Source organism: Onychostruthus taczanowskii, unplaced genomic scaffold (genome assembly GCF_017590055.1).
Source record: "Onychostruthus taczanowskii isolate IOZ18803 unplaced genomic scaffold, ASM1759005v1 scaffold15, whole genome shotgun sequence".
NCBI classification, from domain to species: Eukaryota; Metazoa; Chordata; class Aves; order Passeriformes; family Passeridae; genus Onychostruthus; species Onychostruthus taczanowskii.
In genome coordinates this window covers 4,624,913-4,649,245 of record NW_024498685.1, presented here as the reverse complement: position 1 = coordinate 4,649,245, position 24,333 = coordinate 4,624,913, and the positions used below count along the sequence as shown (strand labels likewise).

General features: G+C 40.4%; 1 protein-coding gene across 2 annotated transcripts in view; it reads right to left on the bottom strand.

Annotated features, from left to right (window-relative positions):
- TBXAS1 (thromboxane A synthase 1) overlaps window positions 1–24,333 on the bottom strand; it is a 227,858-nt gene that overhangs the window by 133,066 nt on the left and 70,459 nt on the right. Inside the window, exon 3 of one of the 2 annotated variants that reach the window (XM_041398879.1) lies at window positions 15,451–15,503. The exons of the other annotated variant lie outside the window; for it this stretch is intronic. Within the exon in view, the coding sequence (XP_041254813.1) occupies window positions 15,451–15,503 (53 nt within the window). The remainder of the gene's footprint in view (window positions 1–15,450; window positions 15,504–24,333) is intronic. 2 annotated transcript variants of the gene reach the window in all.

The window sequence follows — 24,333 nt, the reverse complement described above, 5'->3', positions numbered from 1 at the left end:
GAGAAGTCTCAAGCACAGAGAAACATTTCAAAGCACAGCTCTACAAACACACACACAGCCCTCATCCAGAGACTAATCCAACCCATTAAAAGAAGAGGCATGGCCACATTAATTTCTATTTAAGAATAAATTGTTCTTAATTTTCTTTTTCAATGAACTACATTTATTTCCATGTTGTGAAAGATTTAAAAGAAGTACATAGGACTATTAATTTAATTCCTGGAGGCATTAAAAATATCATGTAACATAAAATGCTTGCTCACACATTCTTCCTGTGCTGCTCTGTATGGTTATGCACCTAACTTTTTGTCCACATAACTGGGTTTAAAAAAGCTATCTTCTACATACCAAGAACCTCTGTAATATCTCAAACTTGCACCTTGCCAGAAGGCCTCTGCCTTCTGACATGCTTAAGGAAGTATCAAAAAGAAGGAAGAAAATTCCAGGATTATTTATCTTCTCCCCACCACTAAAAGCACAGCTATTTTTAAAGGAGTTCCTCACTCATCAGGTGTAGTAAGAGACCTGGGGTATGAAAGTATTGTTGTATTTAATGTTGACAACAAAGAGAAGGAGGGCTGATTGAGGTCATTATAATGTACAGAGTTGGTAGAATCTTTCAACTAATTTATACCAGGGTGCAAATGAAATCTGTTTCTGAGCATCTCTAACCTCAGGGTTTAGCAACTTGAGGGTGTCACACACATTTACTAATCCCTTCCCCCGACCAAGTGAGCAGTGCAGGAGACACAGGCTCTGTATGGCTGTGTTAATTCATTCATGAAATGAAGTAGATGACATTTACCCACATATAAGAAATGACAAAGATTAAATTAAGCTCACAAAGTCCCACTAAGAGGAAAAAAAAAACAAAAAAAAAAAACCCACCACTTCTGAATTATACAAGCATATTCGGCAATCTATATCCATTTGGTTTTTAGAGGCAATCTGAGTCCAGCCCAGTACAAATTCAAGCCCATATTCAGGGTTTGGGGAGAGAAGCAGCAAAAGGGATGGACAGGGACAGCAATTGTTTCTTTTCTCTGTTCAGGTGGGCTGCAGCAGAAGCTGGGTTCCAGGGCAGTGCAGAGCCACAGGGTCGTGGGCTGTGCTCCTCCACAGCCAGGGAGCTGCCACTTCCTAGTGCTGGCAGGGGTTATTTTTATCCTGCCAACTGGGCTAAGATGATTACCGCTGCCGCCGCCGCTCCGCGTGCTCGCATCACACCGCTAGCGCTGATTAGCTACATCAGTATTCCACTTCATTAATGCCAAATGAAAGCTGTAAATAAGGTACTGCTTTTACAGGATGCTACTGGAAATGAGAAGTACTGTGATATTAATAAGAAACCAGCCACTCCTCCCGCGTGGGTGCCTGGTGCTATTGTGACTGGGTGACGCTGAAAGTCCTCACAGCTCTGCACCTCAGCAAGAGTGCCAGCACACTGTTTCTAAATCTTTTCCCATGGTGCTTCCCATCAAGTTGGGCTGTATTAGTCTGTGTTTTGTTACTTCTGTTTAGACTGTGGTATTTTCACCAGAGCTTGTTTTGTCTGCGCTCGCTAAAGCGCACTCGGCCTGGCTGGCCTCATGTGATGGTGCAGCAGGCGTTTCCTGCGGGTTTCAGCATATTTCTGTGCCCGGCCTTTCTGGGGCTTTTCGAGATGCAGCGTGAGAACAGTCTCATCTCTTGCTCTTTGCACCTAATTCACCACTGAAGTACTCCTTTGCCATGCCTTGAGGGAAAAACCATTAGGTTACTTTTTCCAGAACACTGGATTATTATTTCTAGGGAAGGCTACCTCTGGAAGATAGCAAACTTTCTGTGTCTCCAAACTTTACTTGCTACTATGAACACAGTGTTCATCTGTATGGACTTGTATGAGCCTATTATCTATATTCAACAGCGCTACCTATTTTTACAGTGGAATGAAAAGAAAAAACAAGATGGCTGAGGAGGGTAAGCAGATACTGTTACTTAGTCTAAGCAAGGGTAACCATTTTCTTTTTTTTTTTTTTTCTTCTTCTTTCCCCCTCCCCATGTAAGGAAGGGATAGGGATCTGCTGAATGCTTATCTTGATTTCTAGTTAGGAGCTCTAAACAGCTTCCTTTGACAGACAAGTAAGCAATTTCTGGGAAACAACAGGCAGCACTACCCTGGCAGGGCTAAAGCCATTTCATACAAGATAAATGGAGACAGAGCAGCACACTTGCAGAAGATGAGGGATACGGCTGTGATGCTACATCGAATAACATGGCTGAGAGAACATGTGGAGGAGGGGAATGCGATGCAGGGCTGCTTTCCAGCAAAGTATGGGGGACCTATCTGAACACACATCCATGCAGCCAAGGAGGGTCCTGTGTCCCAGAAAACAGGGAAGCATGTGTGTGTCACAGTGCAGGATCCAAGAAAAAGTTGGGGACAGGAGGCAAAAGGAGAGCATATGTGCGACCATACAGAGAAAATGAAACGGGAAGGCGGTCAAAGGATTGAAATACAGTTTGTGATACTATAACATCACAAGATGCAGCAGGTAATAAAGCAGGTTGACTATGATAAAAGCAGAAGTGTAATAAAGTTTATAATTACACACCCATCACTAAACTTCATATAAGCAAACATTCCAGGGTGACTAAAACAAAACCCGTGTGATCTGACTGCCGCCTCTCAAAGCCTTTCTGACCATGATAAAATTGACATTTGTGATATTTTTCCTCCCTGAGATCTGACATCAGGGCACACAGAAAAGCCATCCATAACTCTCCCTTTCTGCAAGCTTCATCTCATGTATGCTTTACTTATTATGGCCAGAACTCAGGTGTGACCGGAGTTCTTCACTTCTCCAGTTTTGTGAGAAAACTTAGCCACTTCAGCCCTGGAGGAAAGAAAAGGCTCTCAGAAAAAGACATGTCCTCATACATATCTTCAAAAGCAGCATACAGAACAGAGACATTCAAAATCTGGCTGTTTCTGCTTGTTTTAATTCTGCACTTTATCTTTCATTTCTTTATAGGCAAGACAGCTCATCTGCCTCCTGTAAATAGGATCAGCTGTGGTGGACAAAACAATATTTTATTTTTGAATGTATATGAAATAAACATGTACATAATTTTATTTCAGTCTACTCCTTCTTACTGGCATTTTGATCTTAAATCGATGAGAGAGTTACATTATATAGTACACCCTCCCTCTTAATACCTTTGCTCTGCTTCTGTTAATGCAGATGCATGCATCTCTGAAATAATACTGTCTTGATATTAGAATATTTTAATTCTTCAGTAATAGATAGGACTCAATAGACTGGTTTGGGTGTTTTTTTTTTTTTTTTTTTGTTTTTTTATTTTTTTTTTTTTTGCATCATGAACATAGCATGATGGAATGAGTAAGCCAAATTGAATTTCATGTAACTACACATGCAACAGACCATCTTGAAGAATAAGAAGTGACACTTTGACTTGGTCATGGTTACTAGCCTGAAAATATCTGAAGTTTAAGCAAGTGAAATCAGGGTTTCATAAGTGGGAAGCCATGAGCCACTCATTCATTTGGTTTGTGTGCAATAAAGACACAGATCCCAGCCAACAATGGATAGTCTCACTGAGGGAAGGAAAGGCTTGTCAGACAAGCCATGAGGGGGACAGTCACTGGGACTTGCTTTTCTTGCACAATCTGCCTAAAAAAAATATGTCTAAACAAAGGAAAAAAGATAGTAACCACCTACTGAGCTCTTGGGAATGTACTTTTTTATGCTACAGCATACAAAATGCACACAGGAAAGATTAATTTTTTTACCTATAGCAGCATGTACTTTTTCTATACATTCTCAAGATAAACACACACACAAACCCATTTATTTTGTTAATGCATTATTAAATGTACTCTAATAAAAGTAATTTCCCAATGCTTGATGCATTTATCATGAAACCACTAGCAGAATTCTTTACAATAAAAATGCTAGCAGTACACATGGCCAACTTAAATTATCTAGGGAAATGGCTAATATCTGACCACGCAGAAACATTAGAAAGCAAGGTTTTGTTATAGGATAGAAGGAGAAAAATAGATGTATTTTCTTACAGAAAAATTGCAATGATAAAATTATTTTTAATAGAACAATGCTACAGCTCCAGGAAATTTCCCTGAATCAATTCAATCTGTGTCGTGCAGGACTTTAAAAGCCCATTAAAAATAACCGTGATAAATTTCCTAACCTCTTTCAGTGCACCACACAGAAGACAAAGGAAACTGCAATTCAACAAAGATAGAAAAGAAAGAAAATAACAGAAAAACCTGATAGCTTGTGTATCAGCAGTAACATCCTCACTAACAACAATGAGCAAATCTGTACCACAAAGGACAAGAAGAGCAGGAATGATGTGTACAGCTGACAATGGCACTCCAAAGTAATGACTTCCAGGAAAATCTGCTGTTACAAATGGACAATGTGATGCTGAGAGGTAGTTGAGTCACGGCTTTCATAACATGGCAAATTATTTCAGCCTAAGGATGAATGTACCAAACCCCAGGGTGTATATGGCTCTGGTAAGCCAACTATGGGGATTACATCCTACAAACAGCTAATATGCTCACCTGGTTTAAATTATTAAAACCTCACTAAAATCCATGCGGGTTCAGGGATTTTTCCCCATGTTTAATGTGTAGTCATAAGATATAGATCATGTTTCAAGCTGTAATACTAGTGAGAGCACATATCATCAGTTGTAACAAACACACTTCCTTTTCTGCTCTCTTCTTTGTGGTGGGAGAAAGGGGGCAATTGCATAACAAATGGCATATACATCACTTTATAATGAAACAACCCAAATCCCTGGGGATGGAATAGTAGATGTAGCCCTCTCTCCCACAGCCATATCCTTTCACCTTCACTGGCAAGTCCTGTTCACCCACTCCTTCTACTGACCCCCAGCTAGAGCACAGCAAATCACACTGACACTGCTCTGCACATGTGTGAGCTCTCTTCACAGCTGCACCAAACAGCTGTTCCAGGCCCACATCTGGCTGCCTGGGGACATGAATGAGAAGTAGACTCAAGAATTTCTCCTCTCTGCCTCAGAGCTGCTTGGCTGGAGACCACAGGATTCCCATAGACCTGCTTCATTTTTGAGTCCATGTCACCATTCTGCCTTGCTATGCTACTCCCCAAACCCTCTGGATCTCTGGAGTCTGCTAGAGCAGTTTCCTAGAACCCTTGTCTCCAAACAGTTCAATGTACATGAAACACCACTAGTCATGATTAAGGTTTCTGAGAGCAATTCTGAAAAAAACCAGCATTTCTAATTGCTCAAAATTTACTTAGAAAAGGGGTGGAAAACAGTAGATTTGAAGACAGACCAATGTAAACACCTCATGTTCCTTCTAAATATAAGAATTGGGCCAATTTCAAGCAACTTGATCCTCATGCAATGACAGAGGTATAGCAGAGGTACAATCTATTCATAACCCCTATAAACAAAGCACAAAAAAAAAAAAAATACAAGCACAGCTGTAGGATGAGCCATCATTGAAGTAAATATATTGATCTATCAAAAATGATTGAAGACTGACAATAAAAGGGTTGTAAATTCTTAGAAGAAAGAGAAAGCAAAAAGCACAAAACCAACCCACTAAAAAACTCCCACCTACATTCACAGGGAAAAATAGACTGGAACAATAAAACACAATGGCAGTGCCTGTACATCTTTGATAGCTGCCCCTCCCAAAAGCTGGAACAATCCTGCTATAAACCAAGCAAATGAAAATGTAAATGCATGAGCAATCGTCTGGGGGATTCAGATGTTCGTGTCCTGTAGGCAAAGAAGGAAGGGGAAAAAGGTAGGAAAGCACGAGAAGGCACCACTTTTAATATCTGCAATTATTGATTATGCTCTTCTCACCTGGAGCCTTTTAAATCCAGCAGAGATATTCCAGTACTTAGGCAATGCTGCCTGCATGGCAGGGTCAGTACTGCCAGCAACACCCCTCGTCGTCTGACCTCAGTGTAACCTGCTGCTTCCACTCCTCTGGCAGCAGGGACAACCTGTGGATATCAGAGGTGCCAGCCTCTGAAAGTGCAAGAACAGCTGCCTGCAGAAATCCAGTATCCAAAATGGTCAGCCCAGAAGAGGCAAAGACTGGGAAATACCCTGAGTGCAATGCCCAGAGCAGTCCCATGGGCAGGTATAAACACAGTGGTGTATAAAGGGGTCTGCTCCAAGGTTTACAAATTGTGTAGTTGTTTAAATATTTTGCTAAGGAAATGAACAGAATGAAAATTCTGGTAGTTTCACAAACTTCTGTTCTTCACTACTGATGAGAATCCAAGGTATTAGTTACAAGACAAAAGCAAATAAAATGCCAGTGAGAGAGGAGAAAATATAGGTCTGTTGTAAGAATAAGTTTAAGTATTTCAAATATTAATCTTCCCATTTCGTAATATATATCTCTATTTCAAAAATAAAAATTTAAATTATTTTAATGGAATTTAATATTTAAAAACTAATGCCTTTCCATGTGATGTCACATTACCATCTGACCTACTTTAACATTTGTCTCTGTACTGCACTTGGAGACCTACTTTCTCTGTCTCCTGCCCCAAACATCGCTCATTTCCTACTGCCCTAAATGGACAGCTGGTGAACATATAAAATTGTTCGGCTGCTTTGGTAACATTTTACTTTGGCCCTTCACACAAAGTATTTCATAAGATGTTCCATACAATAAAAGGTCCCAAAGAACCAAGATCCTCTCGTAATGTCACTATGAAAGACTCTGCAGCAAATCCCCAGTGTCCTTGCCAAGATCTTTTTTCAATAAAATAGATTCCAACATTGACAGAAAAGCTTGGATTATTGCTGAGTGATAAAACGTCTGCTGCTAGACCTTACAGAGTCAGAACATTGCTCCCAACTCACTCCTTTTTCTGTAAACTACTTTAAGAGGTCTGGGTATGTCTTCAGATTTGTTGTACAAAACCTAATTTTTTTCAGTAGGTACCATCATCCAAAAACTGAAGTTATATAACATGAGAAAGACCTAAACATTGGGTCAAGATCTTCAAACAGTCATGACTCTATGCCTGAAATGAAGCTATGCTGAAGTAAACAACAGCTTGAAGGTCCAGACCACTATTTTGAGACTTGTTTGCATGGGGCAGAGAGGAGATTCTGGGACAGGACAAGATTTTAATCTTAATAAAGTTATACTAGAAAAAACGTCTGTGGGAGTGTACCCCAGTAATTGCTGAAGGACATGGTCAGCCTTTTCCCTGATGCAGTGACTGTCTTTGCAGAGCTAATGTGTCTCTGCAAGGGACTTTCTTTGACATCACAACAGCTTTTTTAATTATACCTGTAGAATTTTATTGGTATGACTAAAACAAATCCTCCTTCAAGACCAGCCTTCAGGTTTAGCCACTAAATTTACTGGAGGGAAAGAAGGATTCACGATCCCGAGAGTAATGGTGGCTCAGCTCACCCCATGCTTCCCAAGATAGGAACAAAAAGAATTAACATAGTAACAGCTGAAAACAACTTCTTCCTCTGCAGTGGGGTATACTTTTGCCTATTGCCTGATGAAATCATACCTAGTTCAGTGCCAGCAGGTCTGACATAAAGCAGACTCTCCAGGAAAAGAAAAGAGGTAGTAAAGAGAGAAAAAGGGTTATTTCAGGATGGTGCCAAACCAACAAAGAAAAAGGAGATATTTTGTTCCCTTTTCTACTAATAAAATGTAGTGGACTAAAATTGATCCCCAGACTAATAAGGCAGAGGCAAAAACTAAAACCTATATATGACAAAACAACAAAAAAGTAATTAAGAGATTTATAGAATTACATAAAAATCTTGGAATGACATTAAAATTGTCAGGTCATGTTACTGTTTTCAATTCAACATGGATAAGAAAAACAGGGAGGAATAAAAATCAGAGCATGGAGGAAAGACAGCATAGAGCTAAAGACAATGGAGAGAAGTAAGAGAAAGAAAAATCCAGAGCAAACATTTAGGGGATGAGGGAAGGAAGTATGAAAAACATAAACACAGAGCCTACAAGTCAAGGTCATGGATGGAAAAAATCAAAACCAGAACAAACCCCAACAAAGTGGAGGCACCAATTGAACAACATGCAAGGCAGCACTTGATAGGAAACACCTCTGCAGATACCTGGCAAAGTGTAGTCACCCTTACAAAGGAAAATACTACTTACTATTTTTAAGAAACTAAGTAATAGACGTCCCAAATCCATTCCTCTGGAACGCTTTCGTAGCCTAAGGGGCAGAGGCCCCATGAGGTCTTGTTTAAGGGCTCCCCAGCATGGGCAGAGAGGGTCTAACCAGCACCTGCATCCTGGGGCTCCCAGCTGGTGGCATGAGTAAGGGACAGAGCCATGGGTGCTCTGGCCTGTGCCAGGCTTGCAGACTGCAGGAACACCCAACAGCCTGCTGGTTTCTGCTCTGGGTCCTTCTCCAGACCCAGCATGGGATCTGTGGAAAAGGGAAATCCCTTTTGCCCAGTGCTTCTCATAGCAGAGTCACAATATGGTAACAAGCTGCTTTTGCATTTCTTTGGGCTTTCTTTTCCCAGAAAAAAAGGGAAACTGGCATTAGGGAGTGACCTGGAGAGGCAGTAATTTGACTCTCCTGTGAAGTGACCAAGGCAGGCAGGAGAAGTTCCTGAACTGAGTGTTAAAATTGATCTGCTTCAAAGGCTGCCAAGAAAGGGGACACACACACACGTTGGGAGGCATGATGCATTTGCCTCCCCCTACATATAGCGAGGGGAAATTATTCAAGAAATGCATTAAAAAATTACCATGCATGACACTGGGAACACCAGCTCATAATCAGATACATTGCAAGTGAAGTCAGAGACCATTAATAGCTACTGAACGTTCCATATTGCATGTATCTGCTTTAGGTTTGCATCAATACTTCTGAAGTGCTGTAGGAAATTCTAATGAAAGCATTTAATATGCACAACAAAATCTACAACGCTGCTGTTTTCCCATACTTTCTAGGACTGATATATTGAAACAATGCCTCAGATTTTTCAGTCTTTTAGAAGCTCTCCACCTGCTTATTTCTAAATTGTGGAAAAGGGTGGGGGGAAAATTACAAGGTGGACTTTTCAGCTTGTTAAAACGTTGAACAAATACAGGCTCCAGCAGATAATGAAGGTGATAGAGCAATATGAAATTGTGTCTAAGGAACTAGTTTTTGTAACTCAGAATATTTCCTCCCCCTTCCTTGAATGAGGATAACACATTGTGGTATGCAGGTGTAACATGGTAAGAAGAAGCAATCTGTTCAGCAGTTTCATTCCCTTTAAAACTATCATTTTAACCATTAATTAGCAAAGAAGCAGGCAGCAGAGATCAAAGATCACCTGTGCTGTATATTAGCTGTAAAACACTCCTCAGGCAGCACATTTTCAAAAGAAGCTTCACTTTTCAAATGATCTTAGGATGAAGCTCACCAGGACTATGTTTAAATAGCTAAATGCTGCACAGTACCAGTATGCAAGGGACCAAAAGGAAACATTTCTGCAGGAGGAAATGGAGGTGAGACCTTCTCCTAGGCAAGGCTGCTATATGCACACACACAGAAGCAGACCAAGGTTTAATCAGGCTCCTCAGATGCTTAGATATGGTACAAGGGCCTGCTCCTGCTCCCACTGTCAATCTTAGGAGCTGACAGAATTTTGTCCAGTCTCTCAGAGCTGTTCCATGTCTGGCAAAATCTGTCAGTGAAGCCACACCAAGCAGGAGATGCTCCTCTAAACAAACATTCATTTGCTGGAGCTGTGACCCCAGCAGTTTGCACACCCCATGAGCACAGAAACAAGCATCAGGAACGTGGTGCAGGTGACAGGCAATGTCCTTTGTTGCCTTGCCAAGAGCACATAAAATGCTGTCTCATATGGTTGGATTTCATACCCTCTTTCCAGAGATGTAAAAGATTACATCAGGTCTTTGACTTACATTGGCTTAAACAGCTGCAGTAGAGTCACAGAGGGATTGGACGGAGGAAACTTGGGGAAAAGCACAACAGTGAGCACATGCCTGCAGCTCAGCTACCCCAGGGCAACGTCTGGAGCCTCAGAGAGGAGTGGGAGAGCTTGGCACACAGAAGAGACTACCACTTCACCAAAGGTTTCGATCCCAATGGCTTGGCCTGCCCTGAGGGCTTGAACTGCAAAACTTTGATGGGCTTTTGAGTTCTGTCTGTGAATACATAGAACACAAATGTCCCTGGACCTTCCTGGAGCAGCCAGAGGCTACAGTCCCAAATCAAGAACCATCACAGAGTACACAAGCTCAAGTTGCACAGTTCTCATGGGAGGTCACAGTCCACACAGCAGATTTGTCCGTGGCTGTGAGGTTCTCATTAATAAATACCTTTGACATTACTAGTACACTAGGTATCAATTTGCAGTGTTCCAGAGACCTTAGTACATTTGAACATGCCAGAATTAAACTGGTCAACTAATTTACTGTAAATTTTGCCAATAATCTGCAGCCCGCAGATCTGTGTACGCAGAATGTAAAATACTCCAATAATGGTCAAGGAGCCACAAAAACAATTCCACGTGTGACAGTGACACAGATTCCAGCTCTCAGAACAGCGTGGTATGCCACCTTTTGGGCAAGACTTCAGGCATCAGTCCCACAGAAGGCTGTGATTTCAGGACCAATTAACTTTAGAGACAAGAGGGGAAACTGGTGATGATATACCCAACAGTAACTCACAAGACTTGTTCCAGCAGCTCGATTGAACCACTGGAGCCAACTATAACCAGTACCTAATTATGTTTACTGTGGGAATTCAGATGGAGATGTAGCATTGTACCATGAATTCTGTCCTGGAGTTTCTTCTAAGAGTATTGTTGGGTTTCACTTCTTTTTTGAAAACCAGTTTTCAAAAAATAGGTTACTATTTACAAATTCTCATTGTGATTAAAAGAAAGGCTCCTGAAAGTTTAACTTAAAACATTAAGATTGTCCTATTGTCCTGCCCATTCATGCAATAATATTTTCCATTTCAGAGGGAATGGCTAACACATTTCACAAGAGCAACTAAATTGTCTACATGAAAAGTGCTATGAAAAGAGAGGGTGAAGAGGGAGAAGAATATTTTTCTTCCCATTAACTTCTTCCAGGTACAATAGAACTAGGAGTGTATGTGTACCAACAGCACTAAAAATATTTTTAAGGCACAAATGCAATTGGTTTTTTATGGCCCTGATTCAGCAAGGTAGACAGACTTCTGGTTAACTTGAAGCATGTTAAGCAATACCATTGACTTTAATGTGATTACTCATGTACTCAAAGTTAGGGGTTCTGCTGTACTGTACAATTTGCAGGTAGTTAATGGAAGAAAGAGATAACTCTAACCCACATCAGCAATTCTGTGGCTGGTCAACAATCTTATCGAGTCAAAGAACCTTATCACAACACACAAAGGAGAAAGCAATGACAAAAAAATAAATCTTGATGAAATATGAAAGACCTGACATCAGCCAAAAAATATACTGCTCTTTAAGAAAACAAAAATCCAGGCAAGTGAGGCTACCAAAATTCCCTATCAGGTTACATGGGTAACAGAGATTATGAGGAGCTATAAAACAGCAACAGGAAACTTGTTTTTCCCTATCACTGTCCAGGTATGATTTCCTCTAGCTGAAATATAAAAAGTAAATTCTTTAAAATATCAAAATAAAGGAAGTACCCCAGGAGAGGTAGTAAGTCCAGGAGACCACCCCCCCCCACCACCACCAGTGCAAAAGAGGAAATCAAACAGGATACAATTTTTTCATAAAACTGAGTTATTTCTTTCCATGAGCCTTCAGAAACAAAGATGGGAATACTTTCCCTGGAATCACTTTTTCCACAGAAAGCAGAATGAGGCTAGAAATAGAGGGCTTAAAAACTTTGTGACATTAAAATAACAATAAAGACATTGTTTCTCCAGTTAAATTCAGCCCATGATGAAGACATCAGCTGCTCCTTGCAGGAGGAGATCCTGCCCTATCTACCATAGGCTTGTCCCAAGGTATTTGATGACAGCAGAAGGAAGAAAAAAGGCTTCAAGTAAAGTTCCACATGCCCAAATCCCGGAAATGCACATCCCTCTTCCAACCAAAAAAGGGAAGGCCCCAAGCCCCCCACTGACAAACCAGAACTTCTACTACAGACATCTTCAGACTTCTCACAGCAGGCTGAAGTTGAATGTCCAAGTCAAGGCAGAGTAAGAATAGGGTTTAACCTGCTGCAAGCTACTTCAGATGCAAAACAACACGAAGAAAGAGTGTCACCCCACAAACAGCAGCGAATTTTAACCTGTTCTCACTCTTTGGCTATACACAGTGAGGTCTATGTTATGATCTCTTATATTCTTCCCCATGTCCAAATGCATTGCTACAGTCGAAGACAGAATAAGTTACTTCATCCCAGAGCAATCAATTGCCCACTTGGGGCTGTGTTATATTTTCTGCAATCACTGGTACTATGTTGTTGGGCCAAGAACATGTTACTTATTTTGGCAGATTTCTTTTACTCCAAATCAGTCCTGCAAAGCCATAATGATGCAATTGCAGCAGAGCAGTCAAATGCATATTAAGCACATATAGCAAGCAAAACTAACTTGCTCTCACATTGCAGAAGTTGCTTTTCTGATTCTAGAAAATATGTTGTCCCTCTTTATTTCTCTGTCTGCTTTTATCACCTATTTCAAATCAGTAGCTATTAACCTACAATTGAAATGGAACAACTGGTGGAGGTGAGAATAAAGTAACATAGCATCAATAGTCATCCAAAAAATGAGTGGTGCAAATACTGATTTCCACAGCAAACAGGGTTACTCTCCTGCAGAACTCTTCTGTGAATAGGGGAATATTCAAGGCATGTCTTATTAAGTATTGGTACACTGTTTTCCAAATAGGATTGTTTTCAACTTCATTTTTGTTATGAAGAAATAGCACACATATTTTAGACGAGGCATTTTTATAGAAGGTACTCCAAATTATAGCTAAATCAAACATTTCCACTGGTGCAGGACCTCTTCAAAAGTCACGTCAGTGCCTTAGATTACCCTGTTGAATAAAAATGCTCCATCTCTGCTTTTGAACCAAACCAGAGCTGTTTATTTCTGCCTTGGCCTCCATCTTGGGCCAGCTCTGTATGAAAACAAACAGTTTTCACAGCACAAACTCACAACTGATGACTATTTGCATTGTCTGTCTTTATAAAATATCAGTACCATCACCTTTCCTTTGGATTTGCACACAGGAGCAAAGGGAAAAAAAAAGCTTTTGTGACCTACAAAAGCCTTACTTGAAATAATTCTCTCCGACTTGAGGCCTTTTGGAATGGAAGGGATATATTGTTTTGACTTGATTAAAGCTGAAAAGTTGATTTGACATCCTGTTGTCAAGGAAACCAATTCACACACAAAAGAAAACAGTTGTGATGGTATCATTCAGGCTATTCAAGTGACCTTAGGAAGAAAAAAAGGCTTCAGTTCCAAAGATTTGTATTCAACTCACTTCACCACTGTAGAAATAAAGATCATTGCTCTTTATGCTTATTGGAAAGCAGTTTGCAATCTGGGAAAAGAAAAATGGCACATCTTCTTCCATCTGCCAGATCCAATACTTTGCTGGGAATATACACATAAACACACCTACCATTTATTTGCCTGTTTCAAAGAACCACAGAAAGAATCACACTGAAGACTCAGAGGGAAGAAGAATGAATTTCTTTAATTGACAGGACTGTGATAAATACCCCCTGACACATGCCCCACCTATTGAATAGCAGCTTGCAAGCCAGGTTTTAAAACATCCTCCTTCAACTACAAATAGACCTTACCTCAAACACAGCATTGTTTGCATCCAGCTTTGTTTTCCTGGGAGACATGAAAAAACAGCATTTTTTTTCTTGCCAGCCTCCTAAATCCCTCACAAATTGAGTTTTCCATGCATGCAATAAATTAAATTCACCCATGCTCACTCTTCCTACCTAGAGAATCCCAGAGTCAGAACTATCCCTGGCTGACCATGACCACCACCATCCAGCTTTGCAGTCCATGCAAGTCTCACAGAGGTTTCATTCCCTAACAGCCAGCAAGTAGATTGCAGAAATGATACTGTCTATCTGCTCACACACCGTAATTATACATCTCTTTGCCTGGCTGAGTGAGCAGACAGATGACTAAATAGCAACTTGTCTCAAATTCATCTTAGAAAAAAAATAAGCATGATATTAATAAGGAGGGAAGTATACTGAGGAATAAATGCCAGTGTTCTTACATTATTGTCATTTAAGGGCATCACACCAAAGGTCACAGAGATAATAAGCCTCAGTCACTTTCCATTTGTTACACAACATACAAATTGCCACAGCATTAATGAGTATCTTTTCCCATTCCTGGCCAGCCAAGACACTGCATTATTTCCTCCTAGACAAGTACCTAACCCTTGGAATTCATTATTTCCATCACTTCTTGCAGCACTTTGTCCTTAGGGCTGAGCCTAAATGCCACAAGGTGCTGTGACTGAAGCATCAAATGCCTGAGCCTGACTTCTTGCTGCTAGAGCTTTTTTGCTGGGAGAGCATGAAGAGTTCATTGGTATCTTTTGTAATGAAATATGTATACACACAGACATTCATATGTGCTCTCTTACAATTATCTTAAACTCCTTGCAGACCATGGGAAAAAACCTGACATTTTCATAATTTGTGGATATTGCCTGATACATGTATATTGAAATAATAGTTATGCTACAAACACCAACTGACCATGACAATAGAAAATACCATGGGACAACTGCATTTCCACTTAAAACTGTGACAACTGGGAAGTTAGTAGTTCTTGGAACAGAAATTACATTAATGGAAATGTGGAAGGGCTTCTACGAAGGGATATACTGCTTAAACCCTCTTTACTTCTAACAAACTGCTAAGATAGCACAGCTGAGCTACAGAGAGAGGAATGCCTCATTTCTAATCTGTACTTCATTGTATTTTAAGTTTAGGAATTTTGCATAAATATAGATAGCAACAGCTGAAGCAAATTCATACTATTTCATAAACTGAGGGGGTTTTATGATGACAAATTATTATTTCCACTGTTCACTGTAAGCATAAAGAATATGCAGATGAAAAGAGAATATTGAAGGCTGGTAGCTTTGTACAGTTCTGAAAAGGACTAAACTTTATGTGCATAATTAAAATAAGAGACAGAAAAATGAAGTCCAATCCCAAATGCTGAACTAAACTAAGCCAAGAGTATTTGCTGCATGTAATCAAACCACCTCCACCTCTGTCCCCCAAACTGAAACACTGCACTCTGCATTTTGATCAATATCTTATCTTGGTGTTTTCTCCTCTCCCACCCAACAAACTCAAAGAGCAAGAGCCAGAAAGAAGAAAGCTGACAGCACTGCTAAGCTTACCCACAAACAGGTCCATACTCTTTTATGAGTTTTGTGTGGCTTTCCCAAAAACCCTGGAAGAAAGAAAAAAAAAAAACAGTCTTTTAGAGAAGTGCTTAGCAGAAGCTGTATTACACACTGTTTCTACCACTCACACAAAGCTTTGAAACTCAGCCAGGAGAATCATGGTATTAACTCATAAATTCACCTTTCTAATATTGTCCATATGTGACAAACAGAGTCTAGAAAGGATGGCTGGAAAAACAAATCCCAACCCCAAAAAAGATCTGGACAGCCATGAAACATGTTTTCATCAATGTTTTAGTCTCCAAAATTTTTTACTATTTTGTGATTTATTATTTTTAAACTAGCTTCATCATTTTGGCCCTGACTCAATTTTTTTCAGCTATGCAAATGGATGGAAAACTAAGAGCAAAATTAATAACAGGATAAGTATATGACTTATTACACAAAAGGGAAGCACAGGTAATATGGCAAGGTCATCTTGCTTTGGTTTTAGTCACATTATTAAAAAAAGCCCCAAACCTGCCAAGTCAGAGTTTAGCACAAGGCAGTCAGCTGGTGCATTCTGCAGAATAGCAAGCAGATCTCTTTTTTAAATTTTTACTATTTTTACTGTCTTTCATTTTCATAATTGAAGAAAATTCATATCCATTTATCTAAATAAACCTGTCACTATACTCAATTGTTACTGTCTTAAATTAATTCAAATTGATCAATCTAAAGAAGGTGTGCAAAATATATCCCTGAAAATGAACGATAAAAAATCTGTTTTAATGAAACTGCAATATTTGAGGACCGTGCTCCATTGTGTTTGCAACTTGTCTATGGAAAAAGTAACCCATTTGATTGCATTAATCTGCATTTATATTAATGGAAGACAGACTATCATGATCTATTTTCATTCTTAAGAGAAAATTCACTTTAAAAATAGAATACTTATGTCTCATATTGAATCTTTCTTGTTTTTTACAACATACCACAGAATATTAGCTAGAACAATACAACTGCTGTAAATACATCTACTGCTGACATAAATAAACAAGCCCATGTAATGTGTGCGTGCTTTGAGAGTATTTTGCCACACTGAGCAAAAGAAAATCTGGTAACCAAAAGTAATGATCTGACTTAACACCCTTGGGTGCTAACTTATTGTCCAAATTAGCAAAGCACTTGCCACCACCTATAGTCCTCCTCTCATAGAGGACTAATCTACCTCAATTTTTTTTTCTTATAGTACACTTGTGATTAATTTTTTTTTTTTTTTTAATCCTGGACTTGCAATGCTTTTATTCTGCAGGACAACATGCCCCCAGTTTAAGGCAAGAGCTCTAAGTTCTTTAGCTGCAAAAATTACAGAATGATGTGTAAGAAAACATGCTAAAATTATGAAAGAGGTGGATTAGATGACAGCCTGAGGAGAATGTATATTGCCTGAAAAGAATATATAATCTCCCCAGAAAAAATCTTCACTACTAAGGTAAGCAGAAAAGCCTCACACATTAGCACAGAGAAACTAAGGTGGACAAAGCCTTTGTAACACCACAAATAGAGACAGCTAACTCAAAAAGGCTTTTGCCTGCAGACACCGTGGGAGGGGAAAAGGCACATACACATTCACACAGACCTGCGTTTTTGCTACAGAGATACTGCAGCCTGCAATTGCTATGATTTCAGCATTATAAAGGCTGTCTGCTGATGCAAGGGGGAATCCCGGGGTCAGATTCTGCAGGTGGCCGTTTCAGGCTGGTCCGGCAGGCTCAGCCCACGGGCACGCTCTGACCACAGTGCCCAGGAGAGCAGTCCCAGGCTGCACAAACCCAGCTGACATCTCCTGCCACGCAGGGCACGGATCGAGGTCACCGGGCACAGCCCCAGCAGGGCTGCAAAGTGCTGCTGTATCTCAGCTGCACTGCTTGGGCAGGGCAGAGGAACTTCCAGTCCTGTGGGGCGATGCCAAATCAGGTCTGACCTCCAGCCCACTTCCCTCCTAGCCTGAGCCATCAGCAAGGACACCCACACTGCAGCCTGAGCCCTGCCTGCTCACTGTGCTTTGGATTGCGAGCACGCACGTAGGTATTGCACTTGCTGTACCCACCAGCTGCATTCCAGTGAGCCAGCAGGATATTAACATTTTCAAGAAGCCTAGGCTTTAAATGATTCAGTGAAAAAGCCTTCCAGAAAACCAGCTTCTTGGAAGAACTGCTTCTGGCTCAATACATTAGGGGGGGTCAGGCAGAACACATTTCAAATCAGATCTGTTAACCAGTAACTGGTTTTCCACCTCTAGGACTCCTAAATAATTGCACTGGCTTAAAATTAACCACACTTAATTTTTTCTTCCCTAAAGTGAGAAGCACTAGCCTGCAGGATGGGGGAAGAGAAGGAGTTGAAAAGCACCTGGGAAAGACCATGAGAAAGCATCCTCAGGAGTAAAAGAAACCTTAATTCTCTGCACTCCAGGACACTCTCTCATGGCGTGCAGCACTGCACACACACACTCACCACTACCAGCCTCCACTGTTCACCCCTGGGGCCCACTGCTGTCCTGGCCTCCTTCAGGGCCTGGTGAGCACCAGGCAGCAGGTCTTGTGGCAGCAGGACTGGGAAAGAGAAGCCAACAGCACACACAGGACCCCATGGAGCTGTGGTGGCTGGACTGTAAGCAGGGCAGAGAGCATGTGCATCTGTCCCTTACACATCACAGTATGCCTTTCAGGAAGCTGGAACCATAAAAAGGCCCCTGTGTTTGCTCTTGATAGCCACAAGGAAAGCCAATGAACCTGCATGGTCTGAGAGTGAGGGGATATGCCACATCCACACAGCTCGGCCAGTTTTGCAGCATCTTCCCCAAACACAGCCTGCAGTAGATAGGTACCGAGAAAACATCCTCGCCTTCTCCCGAGTCATGCTTGAAGCACAGCGAGCCTCATAAGTGCTTTTGGTAACTTATTTACACTGGCTGAGTTTGGTTTGCTTCAACCAATTGTTGCAGACTTGTCCATGTTTTATAATTGCACTTCTACTTAGTACCTATGACATAACCAAGCACCTGCTCACAATCAGCTGCTGTTTTACAAGGAAATGGGAGTAGAGACCACCTATATTTCCTTTCCTTATATTTAGCTACTGGGTGATCTGCAGTCAGATCTACAGAAATAGTACCTGCTGACTTGTACCCAGTGGCTTTAACCTCCCTAAACCAGGAATTATAGCAAAGCAACATGGGAATTAGGAAAAGAATAATCAGGGGAAAATTGATATATATGTATTCTGGTTTTTTTGAAAAACAGAAAGAAACAGAAAAGCAAAACCACTCAGTATTATGGTATGACACCATGTGCATCAGGAAGAACTGTTATGCATTAAACACTCAGTAGTAAAAATTAAAAGCATAGTTAGCAATGATGTTCCAAGTTTAAAAAAATCACTTAGGGTTTTCTTTGTTTGGTAGCTGCAGAAGACGAGCTATCATCATCAACTCAGAAAATGGTTGGGCCAGGGGGACCTGACACATGTGGCCCATACAGTGAGGTACCAGCCTGAGGACAGTTCATCATCAAACAGGATAATTCAGGAGTAGGAGAAGCTTCTTCCCCTGAAGAAAGCATATTTTACAGCATCTGGTATGCCATGGAAACAGCAGTTCAAGTGGGCTGACTGCTGCACACCCAGAAGGTTCTTTGTTTACATATCTGGCGGTTGCCTCCCTGCAGGGAATTTGCATTCTCCCCTTCCTCTGAGTGTGTATCATCGGCTGCATCTGTGGATAGAACCACTCACAAGGCCAAATCCTGCTCTCAGGGATACAGGCACAAACCCCATGGAAGAGAACAAGGTTTGGGCCTGCATCAGACAAAGCAAAGTCTGGTCACTGCCAACCATTTTTATTGAGATATCAACTGTTGAAGATTCAGCTTGAACTGCATACATGAAAGGGCTGAAGTAACTCAAGTATCCCCTCTCCTTTTTTCCAATATATTCTGCCACTCCAAGGCAGATACTTCAGCAATTTCCTCCTCATTGCATATTCACCTTGCTAGTTCTTCACAGCAAGGAAAAAATCTGCGGCAATGTCATCTTTCTTCCTGGCTGAAAATGGTTGTAGGCACTAAGCCAAAGTTTTCAGAAAGAGACAGTATTTCAGAGAGAAGCTATGTATTTTGATTTTTGGGGTGTTTAACATGAGGCATATCCAACCTATTCCTTTAGTTGCTCAGTACCTGCAGATCTCATGGCTTCAAATGGCAAATTACTCAGATTGTATGGAGGATGCTTTGAACATTTCAGCTTACTGCAGATGGAAAACAAATTATGTGGTTTATGAACTTCACTGTGCTCCTTCAGGGTCATGAGATAAAATGATTTGAAGAGAGCCACAAAGCTGGGATCCAGCAGATGCCTGCTCCTGACAATAACTCGATATCTGGACTCCAAAACAGGTCCTAGAGAATGCAATGAGGGTAGCCCTTGAATTTTGCAGCATACTGAATGTCACAAAAGCTACTGAGCTCTGAGGAGATGGATGTGATGAGCCCATCAAAATTCACTGCAAGTGCGAAACATTACCCATACAAGAACAGCCAAGGGAAAAAGGCGTCTTTTGTTGCTCCCTTCTGAAAAGTATCAGATATTATCTGATGCCAGTCACTTTACCAAAACACCCTGGATTCAAACTTGTGACTCAGAAGCCAAAGATGCCACATCCCATTACTAGTCCCACATGTACTCCATCTTTATCACCCTATATCAGATGTGATGCTCTGTTTCATTGTGATATTAATAACCACAGCACCATTGTTCAAGGGCACAACTCATATCAAGAGATTAAAAAAATCTATACAGTTATTTATGGTACATAATGACAAATATTTTTGCATCAGATTTTTAGCATTCAATGGGCTTTCACACATCTTTTTTCCTTAGACCACCTGAAAAAGAAAATTGCTAATAACCTAGTACCCAAAATGATTTTTTTAACACAAGCTAACATTTAATTAAAGTAACCTTGTATCAGTCTGCAGCCCTCTTTGAAGGAATGACCCCAGACTGTACATCAGCTCCAGTAATAATCCTAGTGAAATCACTAGGATGCCAGCAGACAAGAGGAGGCACACAGCATGAACTTCTAAGCAGCCTGATTCTGAGCTATGTACATAGCTTGTTTCCTTTGATCATTACCGTTAATGGTTGTCCTCTGTGTGTAATTTGGTTTAATTTATGTGTGTGTCATTTCAGATTTTAAAAAACACATATAGCCCTTCTAAATTTATTAAAGGCAGCCTTCGTACCCTTAATAGTTATTAAGAGAGGTTAGTGTTATGTAATTAAGTTAATCTCATCTGTAAAGGCTAATTAACTGAACACTAATTGAATCTGCATATGAAAATTTGGACAATGTGTTCTCATTACACAATTTTTAAAAAAATTACCTGAGCTAAATACCAAACAAATTGTAAATTTCTTTCCTTCTATCTTTTCAGATCTTTAATAAAAATTAAGTGGGCAGGTTATTTCTGTGTGCTGCATTAGTCCTTGTTGTCCTTAACAAAGAACTGTTATCTCACTTCAGTGAAACCGCTTTAGTCTCTCCCTGAAACATGACTATTTCCCTTCTTGCATGAGCTTTTCCTTTCCCCCTCTGCCCTTTCCCCATGCCTTTCATTGCCCTCTTCTTCTGTCACTCTCCTACTCAGAGAGGACAACGGCTCTTGCGTTCAAGTCATATCACACAAAGGATAAGAAGGCATCCAGGTATGACCTTAACCATATCACCAAAAGGATCAGATGCACAACACAATTCAGCTATGCCCATTTAGCACCCCAGCTTAAAGCCACCTTGGCAGCTTTGGCAGGGCACTACCTTTTTGCCCCCAAAGGCCACTCAACAGTGAAGTACTCATCTCAGCCTTCTCCACCTCGGTGTGCCAGCATTACAAAAGCATGACAGGTTTTGGACCCTTTTCTGAGGTTTATCTTTTCTTGAGACATTTACTGTTTAAACCAGTCAAGTTTCCAAATGGGAATTAAGAAAAGCACATCATCTTTTCTGGTGTTTGCTGTTTCTCCCCATTAACCAGGTTAATGGCTGATTCTAATAGGCTGGTAACTGAAGAGTTGGAGGGAGGGGGAGCCAAGGAAACAAACACACAGTGGAAAACCTGACCTCAATAGCATGCAAGATTTCTCAGTGCGTGGGATCCTGAGTCCTCAGATTTTCCTCACAGAACCCACCATATATCTTTAACATCAGAGCTGAAAGCACCTGCACTGCACAAGTGGATGGCTGGATGGAGCTCCAGCCAGTTCACAGTCCCTCAGGCACCCCATGGCAGCTCACTTCACAGCAAACACCTAATGGAAAGAGGATCACAGGAATGGAAAATGGGATATACTGCTTTTTATCTTTCTTTAGGAAAATAACATATTTTCTAGGTGAGGGAACAATAAAAGATGCACACAGATTTCAGTAATGCATTTGGCCTGGTGGCTGGGGAACCACTGTGACACCCAAAAGGATGAAAATCAGGATAAATAACCAAAAAAAGTAAACACCAAAGCTGCAGGGAACTCAGTATGGATGGAGTAGAAAGAAAAGGTACAGCCAGGAATCCACAGTATTCTCAAGGGTCGATCCTAGGACAAACCTTGTTCAGTGTTTGGAGGACTGAGTTTGGCACAGAAGGGAGTCAGGCTTCAGCGAAGTGCATGGTTCTGAATAGACAGATCCTTTTCTCAGCAAGCAGAGAGACTGAGATTGTCATACCAGAAGAACTGGGTGACCTGAAGAACCTGAACAACTGCAACAGAGGAGAGTCTTTAGTTGAAAGCAAAGCTTTATGCCCTTACAGAGAGACTATCTTAACTCCAAGAATTTCTGCAGTAGAAGGTGAATGCTTCAAAATAAGACGGAAGTGAAGAACCTGGATGGAGACATTAACCGTAAGATAAAGATGATGGAAAATATATGATGGAAAAAAAGTATGATGGAAACTACAGATGTAGAGTGTCTGGGATAGTCTTTCTCTGGAATGCTGCATGTAAATTTGATGAGCTGCCACATTCAAAAGGAATTAATTAAAAATGGAAAAACTGGAGAAAAGGGTTACAAGGATCTTTGGGGAATAGAAGGCCTGTCTTACAAGTCATAATTAGGAGAGTCCATTTTAGCTAACCAAAGGTTCGTTTTAGAAGACCAAAGGGAGGAGACATGCTTCCTGTCTAGAACTGTACTGGAAGGAACCACCAGGGAGAGAAAAAAAATCTATTTAATGTAAAGGTCTACATTACTAAAAGATCAAAGTCTTATAAACTGGCTGTGGATAAATGTTGCTTGAAATTAGATAAAAATTACTGACTATTGAAGTTGAAAGATTTTAGAAGCCTTTTAGTCAGAACAGGGGGGACAGGAACCAAGATGTAGATACCTATAAAAATGAAGTGTAGGATGAATAACCCAGGTTCATCTACACCAGCCCCTCAAGGAGATCTACAGTCACTTCTAGAATAAGAGGGACTCTTCTTATGGAAAAGATTTACTACACTTTCACATGTGCACACTGCATTCACACTTCTAGTTGACTCAACTTTCCAACTCATTCTCATATAGATATAGTCTCATACATTAATTTGGCATACTGCAATGAGATTCTCACTTTCTTTTTGTCTCTTTTTTCAATCTCATTTCACTTTAGAGACTACATTTCCTCAACATCTCTGGGCTGTTAAATGCCAATCTGTCACAGGTGGGGAGTTGGAAGTACACAAGATTAAGCAATTTGCCAAATGCCACACAAGAAGTCAATGGCAGAACCAGAGACAAGCTGAAGGTTTTACAATCCTCCTCCTTGGTAGCTTACAAAAACATTCCTTCTCTGCCACAGAAACACAGACAGTATATGAGAAAGGAAAGGAATATCAACAAATTTGATCTGTTTCTGAGCTTTCAGACATATCACATGCCTGAGGCTTTGAAGAAAGGCATGAGGAAAAGAACCATATATGCACGGCTAACTCTAAAATGCTTTAAGTAGAGGGAGGTTTCTTCTTCACCCAACTATTAGCTTAAGATTGAATTACTCTTATAGTATGCATAGCTACAAATGTAATTAGTCATAAAATGATCCAGACCCTCAAATTATTCCAGCTGCTGTATTTGATTCTCTGATTATTGCTATGATGAATTCTCCAGTCTGATTACATTGGCTAGAATAGTATTTCTTTTTATCTATTTGAAAATTACCTGCTGTTAGCTTAGACCTTGTTTATATCCACTATAGAGATATAATTGCAAACTTACTATTTTTACTAGGACTATTTTTCTAGATAACACTTACCCCTGCTAGGCCCTTATTTTACTTCATAGTAAATGACACAGATGACACCTATTCAGGCTTCTAGGAACCTTTGTCCAAACCAGAAAACATGTCATTATGAAGACATGTACAAGAGAATTACAATTTGTTCAATGTGTGTTCATGAAAGGCTCCATATGAGGTCTTACAGACTCACTGCAGTTTCTGATTCTTTGATAAACATATATTTATAATAAGTCAAGAAACTAGAAAAAAAAAATAGAAAGGAGCAATGGATTTATTTCTTTTTTACTAAAGTATGTAATTTCCACTAAATGTCTTCTAAGTTGTCTTCCTTCCAAACCGAAAGCAATTCTCTCCTACACAATCTCTACTTACATGTAATTCCACTGGATCGCTAACCACCTTTGCTGCCTTAATATTACTTCATCCTCAAATTACAACAGGAAAGCAGAGAATTACAGTGCTCTCTATAGGAGGGAGTTCATTGTACAATAGAGGACCACTGTAATGTGGATTTTCACTGTGAGCTCAATGTCTCAGATGGATTAGCATAAGCATTCAGCAC